Here is a 22248-nt window from a genome sequence, read left to right as displayed (position 1 = left end):
CGAATGTACAGGGGACACGCACATGGGGATATTTCTGCAAGGGACTTTAAAGGGCAATCCTAAACTGCCTCAAATGGCATGCGGTTAGCGGCGGCACAAGAACAAACGTTTTCAAACAAGAAGTCTCCCACGCTCATTTGTTTACAAACACAAGGGTTACACAAAAGGTTCAGGTCTGGGCGCAGCACCTGCTATTTTAATTCGGCTTCGATCACCAGAAGTTCAGTTAAATTATAAAGAAAAGTTTTCTCATTACAGCGCACAGAGAATATGAAGGTTCATTGTATATATTTTTATATATATATATATATATATGAATAATTACTTTATACAATGAAAGAAATAAGAAGCTCAAATTTTGACAGCTCTGTGGTACAAACTACGATGCAAAGATTGCTAAACAACATATTTTTTTAGGGGAGCGTTTACATTACAACCTTTAAAATTAAAAACTGGACACCTTTTATGCCGTCTTGCCATTCATTTACACAACAATGGCATTTTGAGGGCCTGAAAATACAAACTTTTGAAATTATGATTTTCTATGCATGATCTCAGAAACAATATCATCATTACCCTACGAATTTGTGAAAACGCTGACATAAAGCTCAGTCTATAGGCAGGCATGGGTACCTGAAAGACACATAGTGTTTCTTTACAAATCACATAGACTTTGTATACAAAATCTTTTCGCAAAATATAACACTGAGGAAAATATTGTGGTTAAGCCCACAGCTGAAGGCCAAATGTAAAGACTCCGAAAAGCGCAACATTCCTGTTGCATTTCTTATATTACACTCAATCACCCTAACTCTGTTTCTCCCCGTTCACATCACCTGTGCTTCACACCTGAAAAGATTACAGCCACGAGGAGCAAACCGTCAAGGAGATTTTTTCAGCCGAAATCCATCAATGTTCACTCAAGCGGTTTTTCAAGCGATATGACTGAGGGAAGCAGAAATTTCACACCCTGATGGCTCTAACAGATACAAATCGTTTTTAATTCAAGTATTTACCAAGCCGCGAAAACAAAACCGCCTAATAGCATGAGAAAACCAAACAAAACACCGTTTGCAAATGCATTCTCACAAACACAATGGCACGGAAAAGTTACAAGATAGCATAAATTATTTCTGTAGCTTTATGTAACCAATGAATTCAAAGCGTCCCACGCAGGTGTCCAAGCAGAAAAGAGAATGGTGGTACGCGGCAAGAACTGTCAAGACCTATCTCATCATCGAGTCAATAGGCCTCGGGGCAACAGTAACCTGTATGAATATTTCCCACCAAAACACAGACGCACAGGTGAGGATAGATTCACAGCGAGGGTAGACAGACCTGTCACGAGAATGGGGCGTGTAACAAACACAACAATTAGTGATTTTAATTAGTCAGGAATTAGTCAGGATCGTTGCCGAGAGGTATTTAGAGATTCACTCTGAGGAATCAGCTCACGTGCTGCAAAGGAGTCGTTCGCAAGTTGTTGATTCAAATCAACAGATGGACACATGTACGCTGTTTTTGTTTGCTGAGCTTTCATTGATTTAGACAATCAGTGACCACAACACAACGAGCGCGTATACTGCCAGCTTTGTGTCGGGTCCACAAGCTTATATTACCCAGTCAGCTCAATTGTGCCTTCTATGCCACAGTTTGTCTGAAACCCAGACAAGCATACAGATGTAGGCGGAGCATCTTTTCTTCTTTTTGTTTGATGAGGGCGACTTTTATGAGTCAGACAATGAGTGGTCATCTGTCCCAGCATGCCCGGGATACTTTGTTGTGGCCTAAAATATAACTAATCAAGAAAAACATCCGAACAGCTTTATATACATTTGTCATTAGGAACCTGAATGTAATGAATAACAAGCGACATGCGTGTAAGGCAGCAGATTACTTTCTGTAACAAGTGAGCGCAGAGACTGTGACAAAACAAGATCTCTCTCATAACTAACAAAGCAGTCTACAGTACATACAGCATAGTTTAGTAGCACGCAAAGTACTTCGGGTGTAAACTTCTTCCTCAAGCCAAACGTAGTGCTTTTATTTTGGAAAAGAGACCCCACAGCCATAGAGAATAAATACACAATACAAAAATATTGGTGACTATACAGAGGGTCAGTCTCTGTCTCGTGTGCGGTCTCACCTCATCTTTGATATCTTCTTGCTGCTGTGCGGTGAAGATCTCCATAGCTCCCATGAGTCTCATCATCAGCTCATCCACCGTTGTGTTGCCTTCATCACACAGAAACACACATTAACACAACAATGAAATTATAGTGAAAGAATTAAAGATACATCTTCTGTTGTACAATGCAAAATGTATATATATGTTTTGTGAGTGTTTAACATGTGAGGCAACAACATAAACATGGGTTATTTGGCCCAAACTTAACTTCCGGTAGATATCCACAAAGAACTGTAAAGGAGTCCTAATGGAATTTAATACAAATAATATATAATAAAATGTAAATGTAAATATAAATAAATATAATTCAAATGTTCTTTTATAAGCAAACACAGACCAGAAGTTAACTTTGAGCCAGGAGCTTGCATCCTATATTTTTTCTATAAATGTTAATTAAATGACAAATATTACCTATATAACCTTTTGATGTTGCTTGTAGTTGGGATAAAGTAAACATAAATTTCATAAATTTTGATGGTTGTATTTTGTTGAAAAACAATTAATGTGATGGGTTCCCTAAACCGGTAAACTCTGCGTGAAAAATGTGAACACCATACAAGGTTTAATTTATAGTTAATCACTAAATACATTACCTTGAATAACATTTAAAACTTCATTTGATGTCCGTTTGCCCATGACAATTAAAAGTAATGGGAACTGGTCAGTCTTGTATGTCCGAATGGTCTGTGCAACAACACTGCCAAAGTGTCTTGTACACATCGTGAGTAGTCTAGAGAGAGAGAGAGAGAGGGGGGAAGAGAGTCAGTCGTTTGAGTGGACAGTGGACAGACAGCGAATGAAACTCCCGTGAACAATCACTGAGTTTAATAAGAGTACACAGCTCATCATATTAACAGACTTTAAAACCAATTCTGGCTTCGGCTCAAAGCGTGGACCTTCTCCAAACACTCTCCCATCTAAATTAGTATTCAGCTCTCGCCGCGCTGAATTTGATAGGGCAGAGAGGATTTCTTATTCCATTACAAAGACAGAACTTTAAATTAACGTTTCGCCGAAGGAAAAGGGTAGCAGGCAGACTCTGAGTGCTGGCAGTAAATGTCATAATATTAATGAATTGCTATAGAGCGAATGCAAATATAGATTAGCTTCTCTCGTCTTTTAATAACGGCGGCTTTAATAACTGAAAAGTAAAATAGAGGAGAGGTGGAACGCACGTGTGATGGGTCACGGCCGGTACTGGAGAGAAAACCAGAGAAAGAAGCCAATTTTATCTGGTTATCAGAGAAATTGAAAAAAGTTTGAGATGAGTGTGTGCACTTTATGTAAGAAATCTACTGCAGCTGTTTAGAGCGGCATATTGCATGAAACACACTCTATCCCACAAATCAATGCATTAGATGTGGAAAAAATAAACAAATAAGGATATGAATTATTCTTTTTAGTGAAATGCATTTGCTGAATCAGTCTAAAGGCCTCACTATTAAAAAATACTATAAAAACAACATTAGCATCCAAAAGACATGAAAGACAGAAAAACAACATTTACAGAAATTCAAAAAATATGACATGATGATTAGATGAACAGGATAAAGGGTGTCAGAATGAAAATCATATTATATTTACAAGTTATAAAAGTGCACTAAATTATACTAACCTGTTCCACCGCCAATAAAAATGAAACATCACACAAATAACACTTGCAGAATCTCCAGAGGTCCCAACAGTCATTACAGTTGGCAATGCGCTGTCACATCAGTCATGCATAAGACATTTCTAAGAATGTTAAGAGTTTTCAAAGGACCTCAGGGGAGTTTTATTGACTGTTTAGTTGGTAACACCTGGTGTTTCGAACATCTCGTCAAAAACAGCCTCATAATCGAAGCGACACATTCTCAACGCCTTCTCATCCAATGCTCATGTCACGTTCTCGAGTGTGTGAACCGTCTTATTTCTGTGCACCGCCAGACTCGCATGAACCTATAGAGGCATGTCACAGCATCATGCCATCTGCAGGAGCTACAGGGCGTGCACTGTTTCTTTCTCTCACAACAGTTTCTCATGTCCAACGACACTCAAACTGTGCATTGATTTTCAACGATACAATTGCAAAGCAATAGCACACACTGTGAAAATCTCACTTAAGTTAAAAAACATTCCAAGAAATAAACGGCAATGAGTCAATACCTCTTGTTTTGATAATATGACCTGACAACATTAAATGTATGGGTTACTGAAACGGCAAAACTATTAAGGGAGTCCTATTTTAAAGAAAAAAGTACATTCGGCAGGTTATCGCAAATAAACCAGACAGGGTGATAAAAGACCTTGACGGGAAGCGAAGTAGCTCATACAGCTACTTAGCAAGTGAGTAAATAACTGGATGGGAAAACGTAATAAATGACGGCATGAGAAAAGAGAAGGCGGAGTGATACATTAAATATTTAAGTAAAACCAGTCAAAATTACTCATTTTTACTTATTAATTTAATCAATCTATACGACTGGCCAATCAGAATCCAATATTCCAGAAAGCCATGTAAAAAAATGTTTATCATAGATATTCTTAAAGGTCCAGTGTACGAAATGAAGCGTCAGTTAGTGGTTAAGTTGTGAATTTAAACCATTGGTTGACTTCACCCGCCCCCTACTTTATGATGCACTACGGTGGATGACTAAGATGTCTGCACGTTTTCGCTTCTTTGCCGAAGGAGATAACATATGTGTTTGTGGATAGAAATATCTCATTGTAACGTTATGAAAACATAACGCTTCATTATGTAAGGTCTTTAGCCTATACACCTCTGAAGACATACAGTAGTTATGTATATTATATAGCATTTTGTTAATACATCCTCCAAAAAACTACACATTGGACCTTTGTTTATGTTTGGAAAACCACATACCAAACTTTAGGTAACCTTTATTACAAAATTATTAATTTGTTGTTGGTGTAAAAACTGCTTCTATCTACAGTGGTATGCTAGAACAGAGCTCTACATTATCTACAGTATTAGAGGAGGACTTGCAAATTGCTGCCTACAACTTTGCATTATTTTGAGCGGCAACAAAGAGCCCCTGTAGCACCTGTGGGTGCTCATTACATTCCCACTAATCACATTTGGACTTTGGATTAATGCACAATTATGTTGAGTCTATGCTGTCGCTGTCAGCGATTAGTGATTCACAGTTCTCATTCACAGAGGTGATGTTAAAATCACATCAACAATCGACAGTCACTCAGGCCCAGCTCAGGACCGTGAGAATGAGGTGTGTGTGTGTGTGAGCATGTCAGGGAGTATGCATTGTGTGTCAGAGGGATTGTGTGTGTGTGTGTGTGTGTGTGTGTCTCTGTTCGCATTATGAATAGCCCCAGATGTTGGCCGCCTTTAATCTGTGGTAGAAAGGCTCAGCTGGGGCAAAAAGCAGAAGGGGAGGGAAAGGGTTATAGAGGCCTGGTTGAACCGTAGGATCCCCTGCAGAAGCGGGTCACTGACTGGTCTTTCTCTCCCCGTCCGCTCTAGAGGGAGGCCTTTAGGGTGAAGCCTACTGGAAGGAAAAGTAGAGGCCTGCTCAGAAGCAAAGCCTGCTGGGACCAATCAAGAATCCATCTGCTGCTTGATCAGCTTCTCACTCTTTTTCCTCCGTTCATTTGCCATGATATACACATTTTTATTTGCCTCTCTGCACGCTTTCATCAGCAGGCATAGTAACCTAGAGCATTCTGGGATACATCTTTGTGAACTTCAAGAATTTCAAGCGTACACTAACTTTTCCGAAGTGTTCCATAGACTTGAACACGACAAGCATACCACAAGTCAGTTAAAGGGACAGTTCACCTAAAAATCTAAATTACGCCATCATTTACTCGCCCTCGTGCCGCTCCAAACCTGCATAAATAAAAGAATGTTTGTCACTATTGACTAGCACGGTAGGAAAATTACCCTCAAAAAGTGCAATAATTCTCAATGGTGCCGAGAACGGTTTTCTTTCCCAGATTCTTCCAAATATCTTTGTTTGTGTTCAACAGAACAATGAAATGTATAATTGTTTAACACAACTTGAGGAAGATTATGTGATGACAGGATTTCATTTTTGGATGAACTATCCTTTTAAGGTTACAGGACAAACATTATTTCAACTAATTGTATGTAAGAGGATTGAAAGGTTTGTATTGCATTCCGGACCATTTATATGCCTCGAGACCAGGGAATGGATGCGATTTTTTGGGTAATTTCTCGAACATTAATGTTACAAGCAGCTTTTCTGCCTCCTTAGACTTTAGAAAAAGTTAAACAAAAACGCAATCTTCCAATCCAACTGGCATCCTAAAATGAAGACATTCAGACAGAGTGGTGCACTCTATGATGTCTGTCTGTCTAACTGACCCTTTAGTGGGGCAGATTAGTGCAGATTGCCCTAGCGGGGCCTCAGTGAGCAAACACGACATCTTTTGTTAAAGCTCTCTATGAGGAGAGAGTCGGGAGAGTGGGGGGGAAGGGAAGAATGCCTCTCATTAAGAGATCATCCATTTTGAGTGTGAAAACGTTTCCGATCCCCACCGTTCTGGATGATCCAATTGCTGTTGTGATGAGAGATGAAGGACACGCTCACCTGGCTTTATTCGCTTCTTTAGTAACGTCCCAGGCCCACGTGATGAAGTTCTGGCTGAGATATGACACTATGGAGTCTGCGCACATCATCTGGGAGCAGAAGACGTTACTGAGGACGCTCTCGTCATTGTGGAGGTAGATGGCCAGCAGTTTTCTCTGAAGGATGGAAACACAGATATAGAAACAGTTAAAAATCGTAAAGTGTTCATGATACTGTTCCAGTTCATTTGCAATTACATTAACAATGCAATTCGTAAAGCATACCCTTAGCAGACGCCAAAAGAAAAGATAACATAACAGAACAGAACTAAATCAACTAAATACAATTCTTTCAAAATGTGGGCTTACCGAAATACTTACACTTTTGTTTTGGAATAATGTAAAAATATAGACTTTTAAAATGAGGCTGACAAGTTGACAAGTCACATTATATTTGATGTCTTTTTAAGAATTGTGACAATTTTTTCTCATGTCAATATTTTTTTTTTAAATATGACTCTTGGGTCGAGCTATGTGGGTCTTGGGTGGGTGGGATGCTTTATTTGTTTTTATTTGTTTAATAGTGTTATGTTTTTTCTTTGAATAATTGAACATATTTCTTTGTGTGATTTTACAATTTTGTTTCTGTGAATTTACAAATGTGAAAATGTGTTTTTTAGGACAGAAGGTGCATCAGTGGAATATTAAATAAATTATATAAGAAAAAAAACACTAGGATATTCAATGTTTTTTTACAAAATGCATCTTATTGAAATTATTCAAGACATGTCTTTTTATTTTTAATAACTATTGTAGTTGAATTGATTACTATGCTTATTCCCCATCTTTGAAAAAAACATATATTTATAAAAAATAAATATATTTAAGACCAATTTACAATGACAACTTAGAAAACAAAATAAGATGATGTGTGTTTAATATACTACAATGCCAAATGCAATTAATATAAAAAATGTGAAAACTGATAGCATACGTGTCATACTGTCCCCCCATCTAACTGTGAAATGATGCGAAAGGTAAATAAATACCTGTAAAAAAGGAAAACTAGAACCTTAAAGTCCGTTTCAACTATCTATATCCATGAAACCAGAATACATCTAATTTCCTCTCACTGATCCACTTTTATTTCATGATTTACCAGCTTTTTCGCAAGAGCTTTAAGGCCAACATGCTCCATCAGTATAAAAACAAAGAGAGACTGGCCTTAGCAAACCCTGAACAAAACAAACACCCAAACCAAATCAAACTTACGCAGGCTAAATCAAACTTTCTTTGAGGCTGTCAACGTCAAAACAACATGCGAACAAATCGCTTTGTTTGTTTTGCTCGAAACGACTGTGCCCTTCCTCCGTCGTCGCGTCCAAATCCGTACATATTTATGCCTCAGACGAATGCCGGGAGCACACGTAACCCCTCAACTAATTAAAAAAAAGAACAGCACCACAAACATGAAAGGTTTCGCCTCGCAATGCGAGGAGAAAAAACCCAGCAAATTACAGAACAAATCTAGAAGTTTTCTTCCTGCCCTTACCCCCAACGGTTCATCGAAAGGAACCGAGAGGAATTTCACAACAGCCCGATGGAGGAAAAACAGAAAACGGGTAGAGATGTGAGGGAGAGTGTAAACGCGCGAGAGAAAGTTGGGCTTGGCGGAGGTGTGCATGCGAGAAGGAGTGATAGAGTGCTGCTGTGTTTGCACAGTGATTAAAGCTCTCGAATGAGCCGCAAGGCCCCTGGCGGGAGAGAGCTCAGGCCTCTTTCACCGGACCAATTCAAGGCCCTGAAAAGATTAAACATTCACGCTGGGTAGACAAGCAACCTGGACCTGAAGAGAGGGAGAGATTTTACCCGTCAAAAATTAAGGGGGTGGATGAAAATGAGGCATGCCGTTTTTCCAACACTGTTCGTTCTAAAACGGGGCTGTAGAAGTTAACACACTACCAGTTATTAGCAGTCCTACACAAAAAGCATTCTGGGAAACATCATAAGTTAACATTACATCTTTGATCTATCTTGTGCATCAAAAGTTGACAAAAAGTGTTATTTTTATCAGACAGAAAAATGCCCGTTGACATCGATAACATACTCTCTCTGAACTCCGAAAACATTCGGAGGCCTCTAAGATTTCACTGAAGAGGAGGGAGAAGCTACTCTCTCTAATAACAGTGTTCGGTCTGCTCCCTCGTTTCACGCCCCTCCATTACCCACAGTCCCTCCTCTCTACTTTCATCCTATTGTTTTCTCCTCCATTCTTTCTCTCTTTTTGTAGGACCCTTCGCCTTCAGCAAATAGGGCTCAGTCCAAATTACTGGGTCTGTTCTGGGTTGGAAACTGACCCAAAAGCTCTTTCAGTCACTCCGAGTCGTCCACACCTGCCCGAGAATCCCTAAAATGGCAAGGGGACGATTAGAAGAGAGTGGGACATGGGAGGAGAGAAAACCGATCTGTCCTGTGAGCGCAAGAGCGTTAGCTTTCACACCGTAGTCAAATGAGGAGTTCCCAGGCTAACTCTGGACAAGAGTTGCAACCAACCACAACTCACATTTCACATTCTTCCTGACAAAACTAGTTTAACCCACTTTTAATTATTTAAGTTATTTAAGTAACACTTTACAATAAGGTTGTTTTTGTTAACATTAGTTTACAGCATGTAAAAATTTTGTGTTAACAATGAAGACACGTCATTGATTAATCTTAGTTCATGTTAATTTCTGCATTTACTAATGCATTTTTCAAAAAGGTTTAACTTAAGTTAATTCACAGTGAACTATATGAATCATTTTATTGGCATTAAATATTATTAACAAAGTTTAATGGTGAAAAACTATATTGCTCAATGTAAGTTCAAGTAAGCTAATGCATTAACTAATTTTAACAAATACAACCTTAGCGTAGACTGGTAGCACAAAAAAAACATGATGAAAATATATGTAAAAACCAAAAATACTGAGTGATAAAAACTGTATTACTGTCATGCTTAATGCATCACAGAACTGAGGAATCCCTTTTCCTGATGTAGATTTAACAGCTTAGCTCTGCTAGCATATCAGTGTTAAAGTTCACCCACAAATGAAAATTCTGTCATCATTTACTCACCCTCTTGTCATTCCATACCTGTATGACTTTTGTTCTTCAAATGACCACAAAAGAAGATATTTCGAAGAAAGTTGGTCAACGAACTGCAGTGGCACACATTCACTTGTATCATATAGACACAAAACCAATGCAACAAGTCAATGGGTGCCGGTTACCAACATTCTTTGAAACATCTCAGGTCATACAGGTTTGTAAATGATGACAGAATATTCACTTTAATATTGCTAAATCATGAATGTGCCACAAAACCCTCAAAAGCATCGATATCTCTGTTCTTTTTGCAAAAAAAGCAAATGAAAAACCAAAACCCATTTGACTTGGTGTTAAGTAGTATAAAGCTAGTTTTTGCCATGTGATATCTACAGGAGCTCAGTCAAACTCTTACAGACTGAAAAAGCATCTTGACTTCAGCTTTGCAACACATATTGCGGGTGGATTGTGTAAGCCTGCACCTGCCTGACCACGAGAGTAACGCTAGACATACAGACGAGTCAACCATACGTTTTCTTTCTGAAGCATTCTGAAAGGATGTTTTTAATTACAGGCGATGTGTGTGTATGTGCTGAGGGGGGTGAGATGGAGAAAGTGATCATCCTCTTTTGCCTGTAGAAAAGCAAACAATGGGAAATGAGCAGTTCATATTACTGCTCTCTCCTGACCTGTAGCAGAACGCTTAAACAGATGGCACTTACAATGCTCTGCGTACGGGAGACTAGTCTACAAACACTGAACAATAATTTAGTAATAATAATAATCATGTTGCATAATTGAAGTTTATATTATAAGTGAAATACAACTCTTAAAGGGATAGTTCTCACAGGATCAACAATCTGACGCTGTTTTTTTTTCAAAACCTGTATAATTCTCATCTACGGAAGCATTCAGCCACAACATCTCCACCAAAAATAATGTGTTTGTCACTTCATAAGGGAAAGTGAATGAAAATGTATATTTTTGGAAGTACTATTCCTTTATTATCAATGTTTTTGTCATGTTAAATAACTGAAATATTTAAAGGAATAGTTCATAAAAAAAACTAATTTACTAGCCCTCATGTCTATCGAAGCCTGTATATATCTGTGAAACACAAAAGAAGGTATTTTGAGAAATGCCTGAGTGGTGTTGTGTCCATACAATGAGGGGTAACCAACATTGTTCAAAATATCTTAATTTGTGTTCTGCAGTAGAAATAAACTCAGGTTATTTGTTAAAAAAAAAACATAATATGACCAACGTCCTTAAAAACTTCAATAAATTTCATTTTTATCAATAACTAAAGGAAAAAAAGAAAATCTTCTCTCAAAGAACCAAGAAGTCAATATTCTTCAGGTAGGCCTGCTGTAGATTTAGCAGCTTAGCTCTGTTAGCATATCAGTGTTAATATTCCTGAATCATTAATGTGTCACAAAATCCACAAAAAAATCCGCCCTATCTCTATTCTCGCGGCCCTTTACAGGCTCCGTCTTGAAACTCGCACGTGAAAAAAAACACGCAGGGCTATGAATTTTGATGGGTGTCTTTGTGCGGGTGGCAGAGGAGGGTTAGCGTAATTAGCTGGATGTTAAGGGGATTTGTGATGAGGCCTATGTGCTGATGGGTGGCCCGACTCAAGGGTCCTCCGCTGATCCTCGGAGCTGAACTCTGGGGCCCCTGGCATTTTCATTAAGGGCGGATTGAGAGCATCTTCCAGTCCAGAAACACTTCATAAGATGTAGTGTTTTACTTGGTGATTATCCTCTCAGGCCTATGAGAGAGACAAGTGCCCTCAGAAGAATCCATCCCAATCATGCGCACGTGGGCATGAGAGGAGAGATAATGAAGTGAAGGATTGACAATGCAACAGCAAGAGGAGCATATGACAGAAACGGTAGCGAAGAAGTCAAAAACAGTTAACATATAATGTTTGGAAACTTTGACATACAGTCCTGTCACTTCTCAATGCCTTAATGCATCACCTCCACCTTTTAAATATGAAAACTTTGGCAGAGAAACAACCAAACAAAAAAAGAGCGACTGCAAACACTTTTAGCGCACGTGGGCAAACAGTGACAATGTGTGACCCATCAATAAAAACATTGACTGCCTACAAGACAAGAACATAGCAGGTCACATCCTCTCCTTACGTTAGTTTGTTTTCACTAACACGCTGAACCGTCTCCTCGGGGGAGAGCGGCGGCCATATTGTGCCTGCGCCGAGGAGAAAAGGAGATCAGCTGGGCTGCAGGCAGGAAGCCACTGCCGCCCGCTTCTCGTGCTCAAAAACCCCCTGAACATCTTGCTGCATCCTCTCAGCCTAATAAGACTGTAATCCACACAAGCTGTCAGTTGATACAAGCCTCCTTATGAGGACACAGCGGGAAAACCAGCACAAAGCTGTTCTAAATAAAGCTTCAGCTGTTCAAATGGGAAACGGAAATTTGATGGGGATTTATCGGGACGAGGGGGGGGGGGCTATCTGCCAATAAAATGGTCAGTTGTTTCTATGTACCTGTTCACCTATAGCTGAAAAAAGTTTTGATAAACTGTCATAGACATCATAAGTCTTGATGTCATTCTACTAATACTACAGGGACTTAGTGTCTGGTTAAAATGAAAAAGAATTGATAAATAAATGGAATATGAAGTTATATACTTATATGGATGAAGTTATATACTCACATCTCTGGCTTTGCCATAAAAGGCCTCTTGAGATGCTGCTTCCAAGGTGCCGATAAAGAACACAGGATGGCAGTCGCCATATCTGCACAACAAAACGATAAACGTCCTAAATAAGTGTAGTTATTTACAGACATTAAAACATTTCAGCAACACCAGGAAATTTGTGGAAAAGATAACACACATTAAACTACACAGATCCAATGTATGTGTGAACTCTTGTGTCATGACGGGATCTCACCTTCTAGAAAATTCAGCAGTTAAGTGCATTAAAGCATCACCCTCATTTTCACTGTTCTCTGGCACTGGAGGAAGATAAAAAACATAAATAAATCCTCGCTCTTTATAGTCAGCCCCTACTATAATCACACAATCTGACTTACTCATCGGAGACTTCCGACAACTCGAGCCGAAGACCTCTGATTCATCTACACCGAATTCAGGTGCGTCCTCGAAATCATCCCCTTCGCTGTCGCTGACCATGTGGACATCTGTACACTGCAGTACACACACAGATAAGATATGTTGAGAAACATTTCATTCATCAATACAAAGACTTGTATTTTGTTTGATCAATCCTCATGATAACACTGGGGATGACCATTATATCAGTGACAACATCAATGATATAACTAAATATTGCTTAAAATGCAATCTTTTTGGATAAAAGCTAGAACTAAGCAGATATCTAAATTAAAATGTACTTAATGTGAAGTGTACAAATATATTATCTTTAGCCATCATATCGGTTAATACAAAAACAATTACAGTAACAACACTTCGTATCATATAAAATCTCTGAAACATGGGCTCCTTTCAGATCAATAAATGTATTACTTTTTAAGACATTTTCTTCTGTTGATTTTTAATTTTCAATAGAAATTACTTTTAATATCTACTAAGAATCGTTTTTTTTTTAAATAAAAATGCTTATTAGCTTACAAATGCTTCTATTAAGACAATAAACAGAGACTAATATAAACAGCATAACAAAATATGTTCACATTACAATTTTGTCAGAGATTTTACTTATAGACATTCATTTTCTAGGCCTGACAACCAAAATTCTATGCTATAATTTAGACTTTTCTTGACTGCCTGCAAAACAAATACATAGAGGAGCTTGTACAGACATAAGTAAATTCAATATAAACAAATATAAAAACGACAAACATTTAATTGGCTGGGGAATCTTATTGAAAATCCCACAAAACATACAAACTGCCAAAACATCACCACATGCTGGGAATCAAGCAAATGAAATGTACGATTTTTAGAAGGAATTATTTCTTTAAGTTTAGTTTATGGGACGAATCAATGTGTTTCAGAATGTATGTGATGGTGTGTTTAGTCCAGCATCACCTCATCTGTCTGGTCCGGCGCAGGAGAAGATCTTCTACACACACTGAGGTGATGACAGGGGTAAGAGATGCCACTCACAGCCAGAGTCATCTGTACAATAACACAACATCTTCATTAAACTTCATTGATGCTACAGATCTCTGTCCACTAGGACATCCTTGCACATCATTTTCTTTGACTTGTAGAAAGTGAATGAACAAACAAGCCAAACAGCCTATAAACCATGACTTTTAGGAGTGACCCAGTGTATTTAAGAGAGCTGTCCTGGGTAAAGTTTGCACACACCACCAATATTCATGTAAGCAGACTTGTGATGGAGGTTCAAGCTTCTTGATTCTCTAAAGAGCATCACATGCAATAGGCGGTGAGCAACTGGTGAAGGCCTGAGTTCCTCATTAACTCACAGGCTAGAGTGGAAATGTCAGCAGCGCTCTTCACTACAGGGACTCATTACAGCCGCCTGCCACACACATACACACAAACAAACACACACACACACACACACACATACATACATACATACATACAAACACACACTCACAACACACATACAAACATTCTCCCCTGCACACAAGTCTATTCTCTAGACTCTCTTCGACTCTCCTAAAATTACCACTTAGACTCCATTCACTGTACGTTTAAATTTCTGTTACCTAAACAAACACAGCTGTCAATACTTTCTGCTAACGGATAATGCTAAGCTAATGTAGTCACAGTTGTTATCTTATCTAGTATTTACTTTAACTGTTCAATAACATTTCAGTTCTGTGGAATTGTACAGGGAAGCTGTGGAATGTTTTTATTCCAGTGATCCATGGAACTAAACTGAAATATGAAATTCTTAAAAATTAAAAAGGTTAACAAGGACGAGAAAAAAAGATTTAAGACACTTTTTAATTCTAAGGTATTGGCAGAGGTATCGGATAACAGACATAACAGATTAAGCGTAAAGAAGCTTTGGTTCAAGCACCATAATATCTCAGAGAGGATTTCAGAGTGTCAAGTACCTCAACAGGGCGCTAACTCCCCCAAAACGTACAAACACACTTTTTTGTGATGGCCCACACAGAGAGACGAATCACAGATATTGTTTCTTTCCTACATTTAAAGACAAAGAGTAAATATACAGTATTATCATGTGGTATACAGAAATTAAGAGTACATCTATCTTCTGACTTTAAAGAATCCGTGTCAGAAAACATAGAAAGATCACTGTGAACACAAATTACACAAGAAACTAATGTTGAGTAGTTTTAAATAAGTTCAATACTATTAATCAACCATAAAATATTAATAAAGAAATACTATTAATATAATTAAATATAAAATAAATTATTATATTATAACCAAACACAGTCGGGAAGGTCATTTGTGACCAGCTCCTGCATCCAATGAAATATCTGCGCTAGTCTGCAGATTTTATCATGTAGTGTGTGATGCCCTGTTTGCTCTGCAAACTTTCAAAAAGTGTTTGCGAGTGTGTGATGTCTAGTTTTTTTTTTTATCTGTTCAGATTTTAAAAGTCGTGTGGCGTATTCCAGCCTTTAGTAAAATTGTCATTTTTGTTACATTCTGTGAACTCATTATAACAAAAAGCATATCGTTTTCAAACCCCCAACAGTGAACGAAAACAAGTATGTGTAAATTTTTAAACAACGTATTGCACATCAGTTTATAAACATATATTTACGAAAAGGTTGACTTAAAATGTATATTTGAGTTCAATCATAAAAAAATAATTTGATGGAATAATGCTGATCCACTGAAGTTCGCTTACAATGTAAGAGTGTTACTTAAAGCTCAAAAGACAGAATTCATTATTTTGAATCACTATCCCCCCCTCTCTGAATATCATGCCCTTGTTTTACAATTAAAGGGCCATTCACACCAAGGATAACTATAACCATAAAGCTTTGAAAATCTGTACATTTTAAAGAATAATGAAGTCGACCCCATAATAATATCAATTCAGAAAAACAATATCATTGGGATTATTTTTAGAGCAATTTCTTCAAGCTGATGACCAATACAAAATTGAAAGCCAATCGATTTAAACTGAAAGAATTAATGCGTTTGAAGGGCAAACTTAAGCATGCAAGCTTAGAATATAAATAACATCATGATACATTGGTGTGGATCTTATAGTGTTATATATCGTGTTCTTGATATAAACAAGACATACAATATATTCTTTATGAAGATGTTGTTATGATTTGCCAATCTACACTTACTAGCCCAAAACTAAATAGGTGTTGATATGTAAACGTGACCAATCATTTCCATATAGCTGTGACATCATAATAATTGTGATTTTTGAAAGTTGCTTTTTTAAGTTGTCAGCGTGTCCGCAGGGTAAATCAAACCTTTTTACTCATCACTCTTAAGACATCCTCAGACAGCAGCAGTAGGTAAAGAAATAAAATCACAGGTAATAGTAAATCTTACATATTTTGACCCCATCATCTAACGGAATGAGTTTGTGTGAACCAAAGCCGCAGGCTACAGGGGAGAGGTCACCCCATCTTTCAACCCCTCCCTCTCCACCACCAAACAAAGAACAAATCCTCTTCTTTTGGTGCCCTTTCATTAACACTTGCATTAAAGCTCCTCGCAATGACACCAAGCAAAAGAGGAATTCTATGTCTTCCTCTCTGTTCTCATCTAATACAAATTCTACCCCACCATCACCGCAACAGTTCTCCAGCTAACCTTCTCTACTCTATTCTGCTATTTGTTGGCATTTTCTGTCTATGGGCCTGTAAGAGAGATAATTACTGCTGACAGCTGCTCGACTCATCTGAGAGCCCCGAGCTGCACCGTGTGCTTCTAAAAAGGATGAGGACAAGAGAGCTACAGAGCCCGAAAAGATAGAGAGAGAGCGAGTGAGTCCAAGAAAGAATAGACATCAGAGAGCCCCACCCTAAACACCTGTTGGACCTTTTCAGGTTGGGGTGTCACTCTAGATTAAGATCTGAGGTCAAATCCAGCGTTTAAGAAGTCCAGTGAACCATTCACGGCTAAGCCTTTCGAGAAAAAAACTGTGTGAATAGGCATTTTTTACCTGTTTAAGGTGTAATCTGTAACTGTAATCTGATTTACAGAATTTTGACGGCAGATCACTGCAAATCCCACTTGCATTTACGGTATGTAATTTAACAAAATGCTGTTTTCGAGCTTCCTATTGTTAAAACAATGTCAGTTTAAAATCTCTCGATCATTCAAAATAATGGGTAGCACCTAATATACAGTCCCGTTCTACAAGTTTGTACTATGTACTGCATAGCATAGTTTAACTTTATTTATTAACAAAATGTATTAATAACAACAATATAAACAAAAACAACAGTTTGACCACATTGAAAAATAAAATAATTATAAATTAGTTATACAAAATAATAATGCATCATTTTTATATTAGTTTATTTTATTTTTATTTTGTAGACTTTTATTTTAATATTTAAATGATAATTAAATGAAATTCCTGAACAGCAATGTTGCCTAGTATCATTAAAGGCATTAAATTAAGTATTTACTAGATATCAACCCTAATTCATTTAACGTAAATATAGTTACTGTATTTTCTTGGGAAAGTACACTGCAGGTGCACGTACTGGAATATAAAACACAACCACAAATTCAACAATATATGTTGATTATCTAACTGTAAAGCAAAGTCAACAGCTAATCAAACAGACATCACTCATGTCAAAACCACATAAAATAGATGCGTTTCCCTTGCACACGACCCAACACCGCTGACTGCCAAATAAGACAACCGCAGCATACATAGCAGGGTGATGATCTAAACATGTAAAGCATGATTTGAGCTAGACAGCCCGAGCAAGCTGCCGCTTCTGAAGACTGGAGGTTGGCAATATAAGGGTGTATATACATCTCTCTCAGAAGAACTTCACCTGCAGACAGCAATCTCACCAGGGGCTCTGTACAGGCTTAGAACTGAGCCCCGTCACTACGGCAACCATCGGGCCCAATAAGCCGCCTCTGCAGGTCTGTGACGCCGAAAGCCCATAACAGCCATGGGCCACGGAGACCCTCAGAGAGTAGCTGCAGTAATACATTAGCAAACACCAAGAAACACTGGATAAATGTCAGCAATTAAGGGGGAAAAGACTCTAATAAGGACGTTCATGCACTTGTCAATCATTCCCATAGGTGCTTCAAGAGCTTGGCAGTGAAATATGAAGAGCTCAGAAGAGTTTTGGCTAAGGATGTGTGTGTGAGTGAGAGAGCTCAAAGGTGAAAACGGACCAATTTCGAGGCCAAATTAAAAAAAAAAAACACAACAAACAAAACATGAGCTAAAATAGTGTTAGGTTGTGTCTCTTACATTTACCTAATCTTCAATTAGGGCTGTCAAACGATTAATCGCAACCAGAATTGTCTTTGCATATTATATGTCTCTGTACAGTTCATATTCATTGTGTTTATGAACACATACACATACGTGCATTTATTTAAGAAAAAATATAAATAATTAAACGTTTACGTATTATTTAAATTATTGGCAAATATAAATAAATACATTTAAATATTTCCTTTAATATGTGTATGTTTTTATGTTTATGAATACAAAATGAATATGCACAGTATACAGACATATTGTAGAAGCAAAAACGTTTATTAATTGTTTTTCTTGAATACAATTATTTGCCAATTCCTTTTTTACACAAGACATAAGCTAAAAGTCCAAATGAATAAACTAGCATTATTGACCTTAATGAAAGAAAACTGACCTTGTGCAATACCCCAAAAACCCTGTGAAGGATAAACCGAAATGAATTGCTTAAATATAATGCATGTTTGGGGGGAAAGCGCACCTAAGTTTGGTCGGTTAATGCCAAACACAGCCAGCAAACAGCAGTCCTCCAGTGGCCTACCATATAAAGAAGCCTATGTCAGCCTCTCAAACACACCACATGCATTCAGACTACACCCACCCAAACAAACAAAAGCTAAACATGACTATGGTAAACAGCCTCGTTTGAATTTACAGACACTGCGCAGGGAAGACAAGAAAACCACGGTCAAAAGAAGGTCTGTTGTTTTCGTATTTTACACACTGTAATCCCTTTCTCCCTGGAGACAAATTTACACTGATGATCATAATGCCGTTTAAAATGGCCGCCCTGTTTAAATGTTAGCTGGTTAAACAGTTTCGCTGTATAGACAGTGATGAAAATCAAATAACAGAACAAACCCCAAAAAAAGGCTACACATTCTACCTCTTCGCAGAAACGGATTAAAACTTTAAAGTTCGATCTATTCCTCCAACAAGTAAAAACAAACCTATCGCATTCTCTTTCCAAACCAATATGCTTAAACCTCAGCAAATGCAATGTAAACTGACTACCGATCAGTTTTTCCATTTTTCTCCTTATGAGGTACAAGAGATAGCGGAGACACTCGCCGTATATGAGCAAGCCGAGGGTAATGAAAGCACGGCGGAGCGGGCATTGATTCAGACTGCTGGTAAATGTATTTCTAAGCCCGGGCTGTCATGTTTATTGGTACAAATCCCAGGAGATGGTGGAGGTTAATGAGATACGCGTTAAAACGGACTGGCTGGCATGCAAGAGCTTTGGGTCTAATGCATGGCTAGCCGTTTCAATAAGGGCAGGGGCCGTTATTAAGACCGGTGCTTTAATAATACGCCGGGAAGAGGTGAGGCAAAGAGCTGGTCTGCAGCCAAGTGCGCGCATAACCAATCACCGCTCGGGCATTAAAGGTTTAATGTGCCCTAAAGAGCATTCATGAGCCGTGCCCTCTTCATCCAAAACCAAGCTTGTGGCTTGAGGTCTTGGGTGAGTGCACTTCAGCCTGAAGTGGCCCGACTCAAGTGGGAAGTCTGTGGTGAGAGGGTGTAATTCACTGACCTTGCGTCAGTTGTGCTTTTTGCTAAGGACGAAACAATCTCTCCAGCCTCCTTTGCTTTTAACAATACAGGAGCTAAATGCAATGGGTGAGATACGTGAGTGCTGAAAATAAACAATGCGTCATTGTAAAAGGACTCTGTGAAACATTGCTCAAAAAGCTATTGACAATAGGGTCAACGTCTTTTGTTCCGGGACTGTCCGATACTAAATAGTTGAAGGGTTTTATCTTTTCATAAAGATAAAGTTTCACGATACATTTTATACATTTCAAAGAGGTGGAGGAGGGGTTGCCAAGACACTTTCTACCCCTGAAACAAACGGCTAAACGAATAAAAACAGGTTTGTTCAGCGGTTAAAGGCCACTCCCTTTGAAACCAAACTTACTCAATTAAACACCTGACAGCAGAACAAGACAATGACATCTAATAAAACACATTACCCTTTCACGGTTAAAGCACGAGGGCGTTTTCCATGCTTAAATGATCAGAACGCACAATGACCTCTGATGTACGAAGAGACGTTTCCCATGGTTATTCCACAAATGATTATTGTGGATGTTTAATCCGGGATATATGGGGGGAAAGTGGGGTTACTCTGGGTTTGGTGTTGGGTCCTCTCTGATTACTTTGAGTGAGTGAGGCTGAAAGGCCGGGAGCAGGGAACAGGGCGGGAAAGGTCATTGACCCCCACTACATGAGCTGTAGTGTCCACACGGAGAGGACAAGAAAAGGGAGGTGCTCTGTGACATCTTAATTAGTACCAACATCTTACTTTCACATCGGCCGATGTCTGAACCACTACAGAGGGTGATAAAGACTGTTCACAATCTGTTTTATCTTCTCTGTGTTAACCAGGCACGACAAGGTTTCAAGCAAGTCACCTGAATGTCCGGCATAAACAAAAAAATTCACCACTATTCAGAAAATATTTGATTTTGATACAGTTATGTGAAACAGGATTTCAAACTAATGTGGTTTCTAGCTCAACACAAGGGAATTAAAAAACAACCATACAGGTATCTGTTCTTTATCAAAGCCTTCACTGTGTGAAAAAAATGACATCAGTACATAAAAAAGCATATTTTATAACTTTTACATGTTTTGAATAAAATCTTGAATAAAACTTTTGAGTAAAATACTTAAGTATTAGATTGTAATGTATTTAAGCATTAAAGGTTAACAATTTGAAAGTATATAATATATGCTTTATAATGTAGTTATAAAGTATTATTTTTCAAAGTGAAACACTCTGAAGTACAGATACTCAAAAGTGTAAAAATTTAAAAGGATAGTTCACCCAAAAATATAAATTCTGTCATCATTTACTCACCTCAAAGTTGTTCAAAATCAGTATAAATATATTTGTTCTGATGAACACAGAGAACGATATTTGAAAGAATGCTTAAAACCAAACAGTTCTTGATTACCATAGTATGAAAAATAACTTCATATTTGAAGTGAGCACAAAAGAAGATATTTTGAAGAATGTACGAGAGCAAACACTTCTGGGACCGTTGTCATTGTAGTCATTGTCAATGTGATCCAAGAACTTGTCGGTTGCAAGCATTCGTACAAATATCTTTCTCTGTTTTCAACCAAATAAAGAAATGCATACAGGTTTGGAACAACTAGTAAGTAATTCAGTCAGGACTTTCATTTTTCTGTGAAAAATCTCTAAGTATTTTATAGCATATGGAGATGGTGGTCTAGTGGGTTAAACCACTGAACTGGTAAATCAAAGGTTGCTGGTTCGATCCCAGCAGCCACCACCAGTGTGTCCTTGAGAAAGACACTTTACTCCATGTTGCTCCAGGGGGATTGTCCCTGTAATAAGTGCACTGTAAGTCGCTTTGGATAAAAGCGTCTGCCAAATGACTAAAAAAAAAAAAAGTACTGTCCACCTCTGAAAAACAACTGACTGAATATTCTGTCATGTTTAGTTGCGGTCCTGCCTGGCTAGGATAACAAGTAAAAACGCTGGATAACGGACGTAAATTACAGATTATTATTAATCAATTACCATTAAAATGATCAATCAATTAACGGATTACTACCACTCAACACATGAAGAGCTCCACAGTATTAAATCATAAGTAGTAAATAATAATAAATAATACAAAAAACTGCAATGGTACATACTGTAAATTGAGGTTTAAAGGCATTGGGACTCTCAACTGCAATGTTTTCATAATTCTAAAAACATTTTGGTCCAAATACATGTCTGAGTGTTTAGAATTAGTTATGTGAAACAGAAACACATCAGAATTTTTTGATATCAGACGATTCAATATGCGTTTTTGCAGTTTAACACCATCCCTTCACATGATTACGGAATGCATATATGTTCAAGTTGATTAACTGACCATTATTAAGCTTATTATTAATAGCTTAATAGACATTAATTGTTAACATCCGTACAGTGAAACTGTATTTATCACGCCTCATTTGGTTAAAACACAGTGTAAGCCACTATAAAAAAGCTTT

The 22248-nt window shown here is 37.9% G+C and overlaps 1 protein-coding gene across 4 annotated transcripts in view; it reads right to left on the bottom strand.

Annotated features, from left to right (window-relative positions):
• faf1 (Fas (TNFRSF6) associated factor 1) overlaps nt 1-22248 on the bottom strand; it is a 73814-nt gene that overhangs the window by 14581 nt on the left and 36985 nt on the right. For all 4 annotated transcript variants that reach the window (XM_056772450.1, XM_056772451.1, XM_056772452.1 and 1 more), the window contains 7 exons: nt 13872-13961; nt 12893-13007; nt 12751-12814; nt 12513-12594; nt 6760-6914; nt 2782-2918; nt 2147-2235 (listed from right to left, as the gene is read on the bottom strand). In XM_056772450.1, the coding sequence (XP_056628428.1) occupies nt 2147-2235; nt 2782-2918; nt 6760-6914; nt 12513-12594; nt 12751-12814; nt 12893-13007; nt 13872-13961 (732 nt within the window). The remainder of the gene's footprint in view (nt 1-2146; nt 2236-2781; nt 2919-6759; nt 6915-12512; nt 12595-12750; nt 12815-12892; nt 13008-13871; nt 13962-22248) is intronic.

This window comes from Triplophysa dalaica, chromosome 18, assembly GCF_015846415.1.
Source record: "Triplophysa dalaica isolate WHDGS20190420 chromosome 18, ASM1584641v1, whole genome shotgun sequence".
NCBI lineage: Eukaryota > Metazoa > Chordata > Actinopteri > Cypriniformes > Nemacheilidae > Triplophysa > Triplophysa dalaica.
This window is presented reverse-complemented; position numbering and strand designations above follow the sequence as displayed.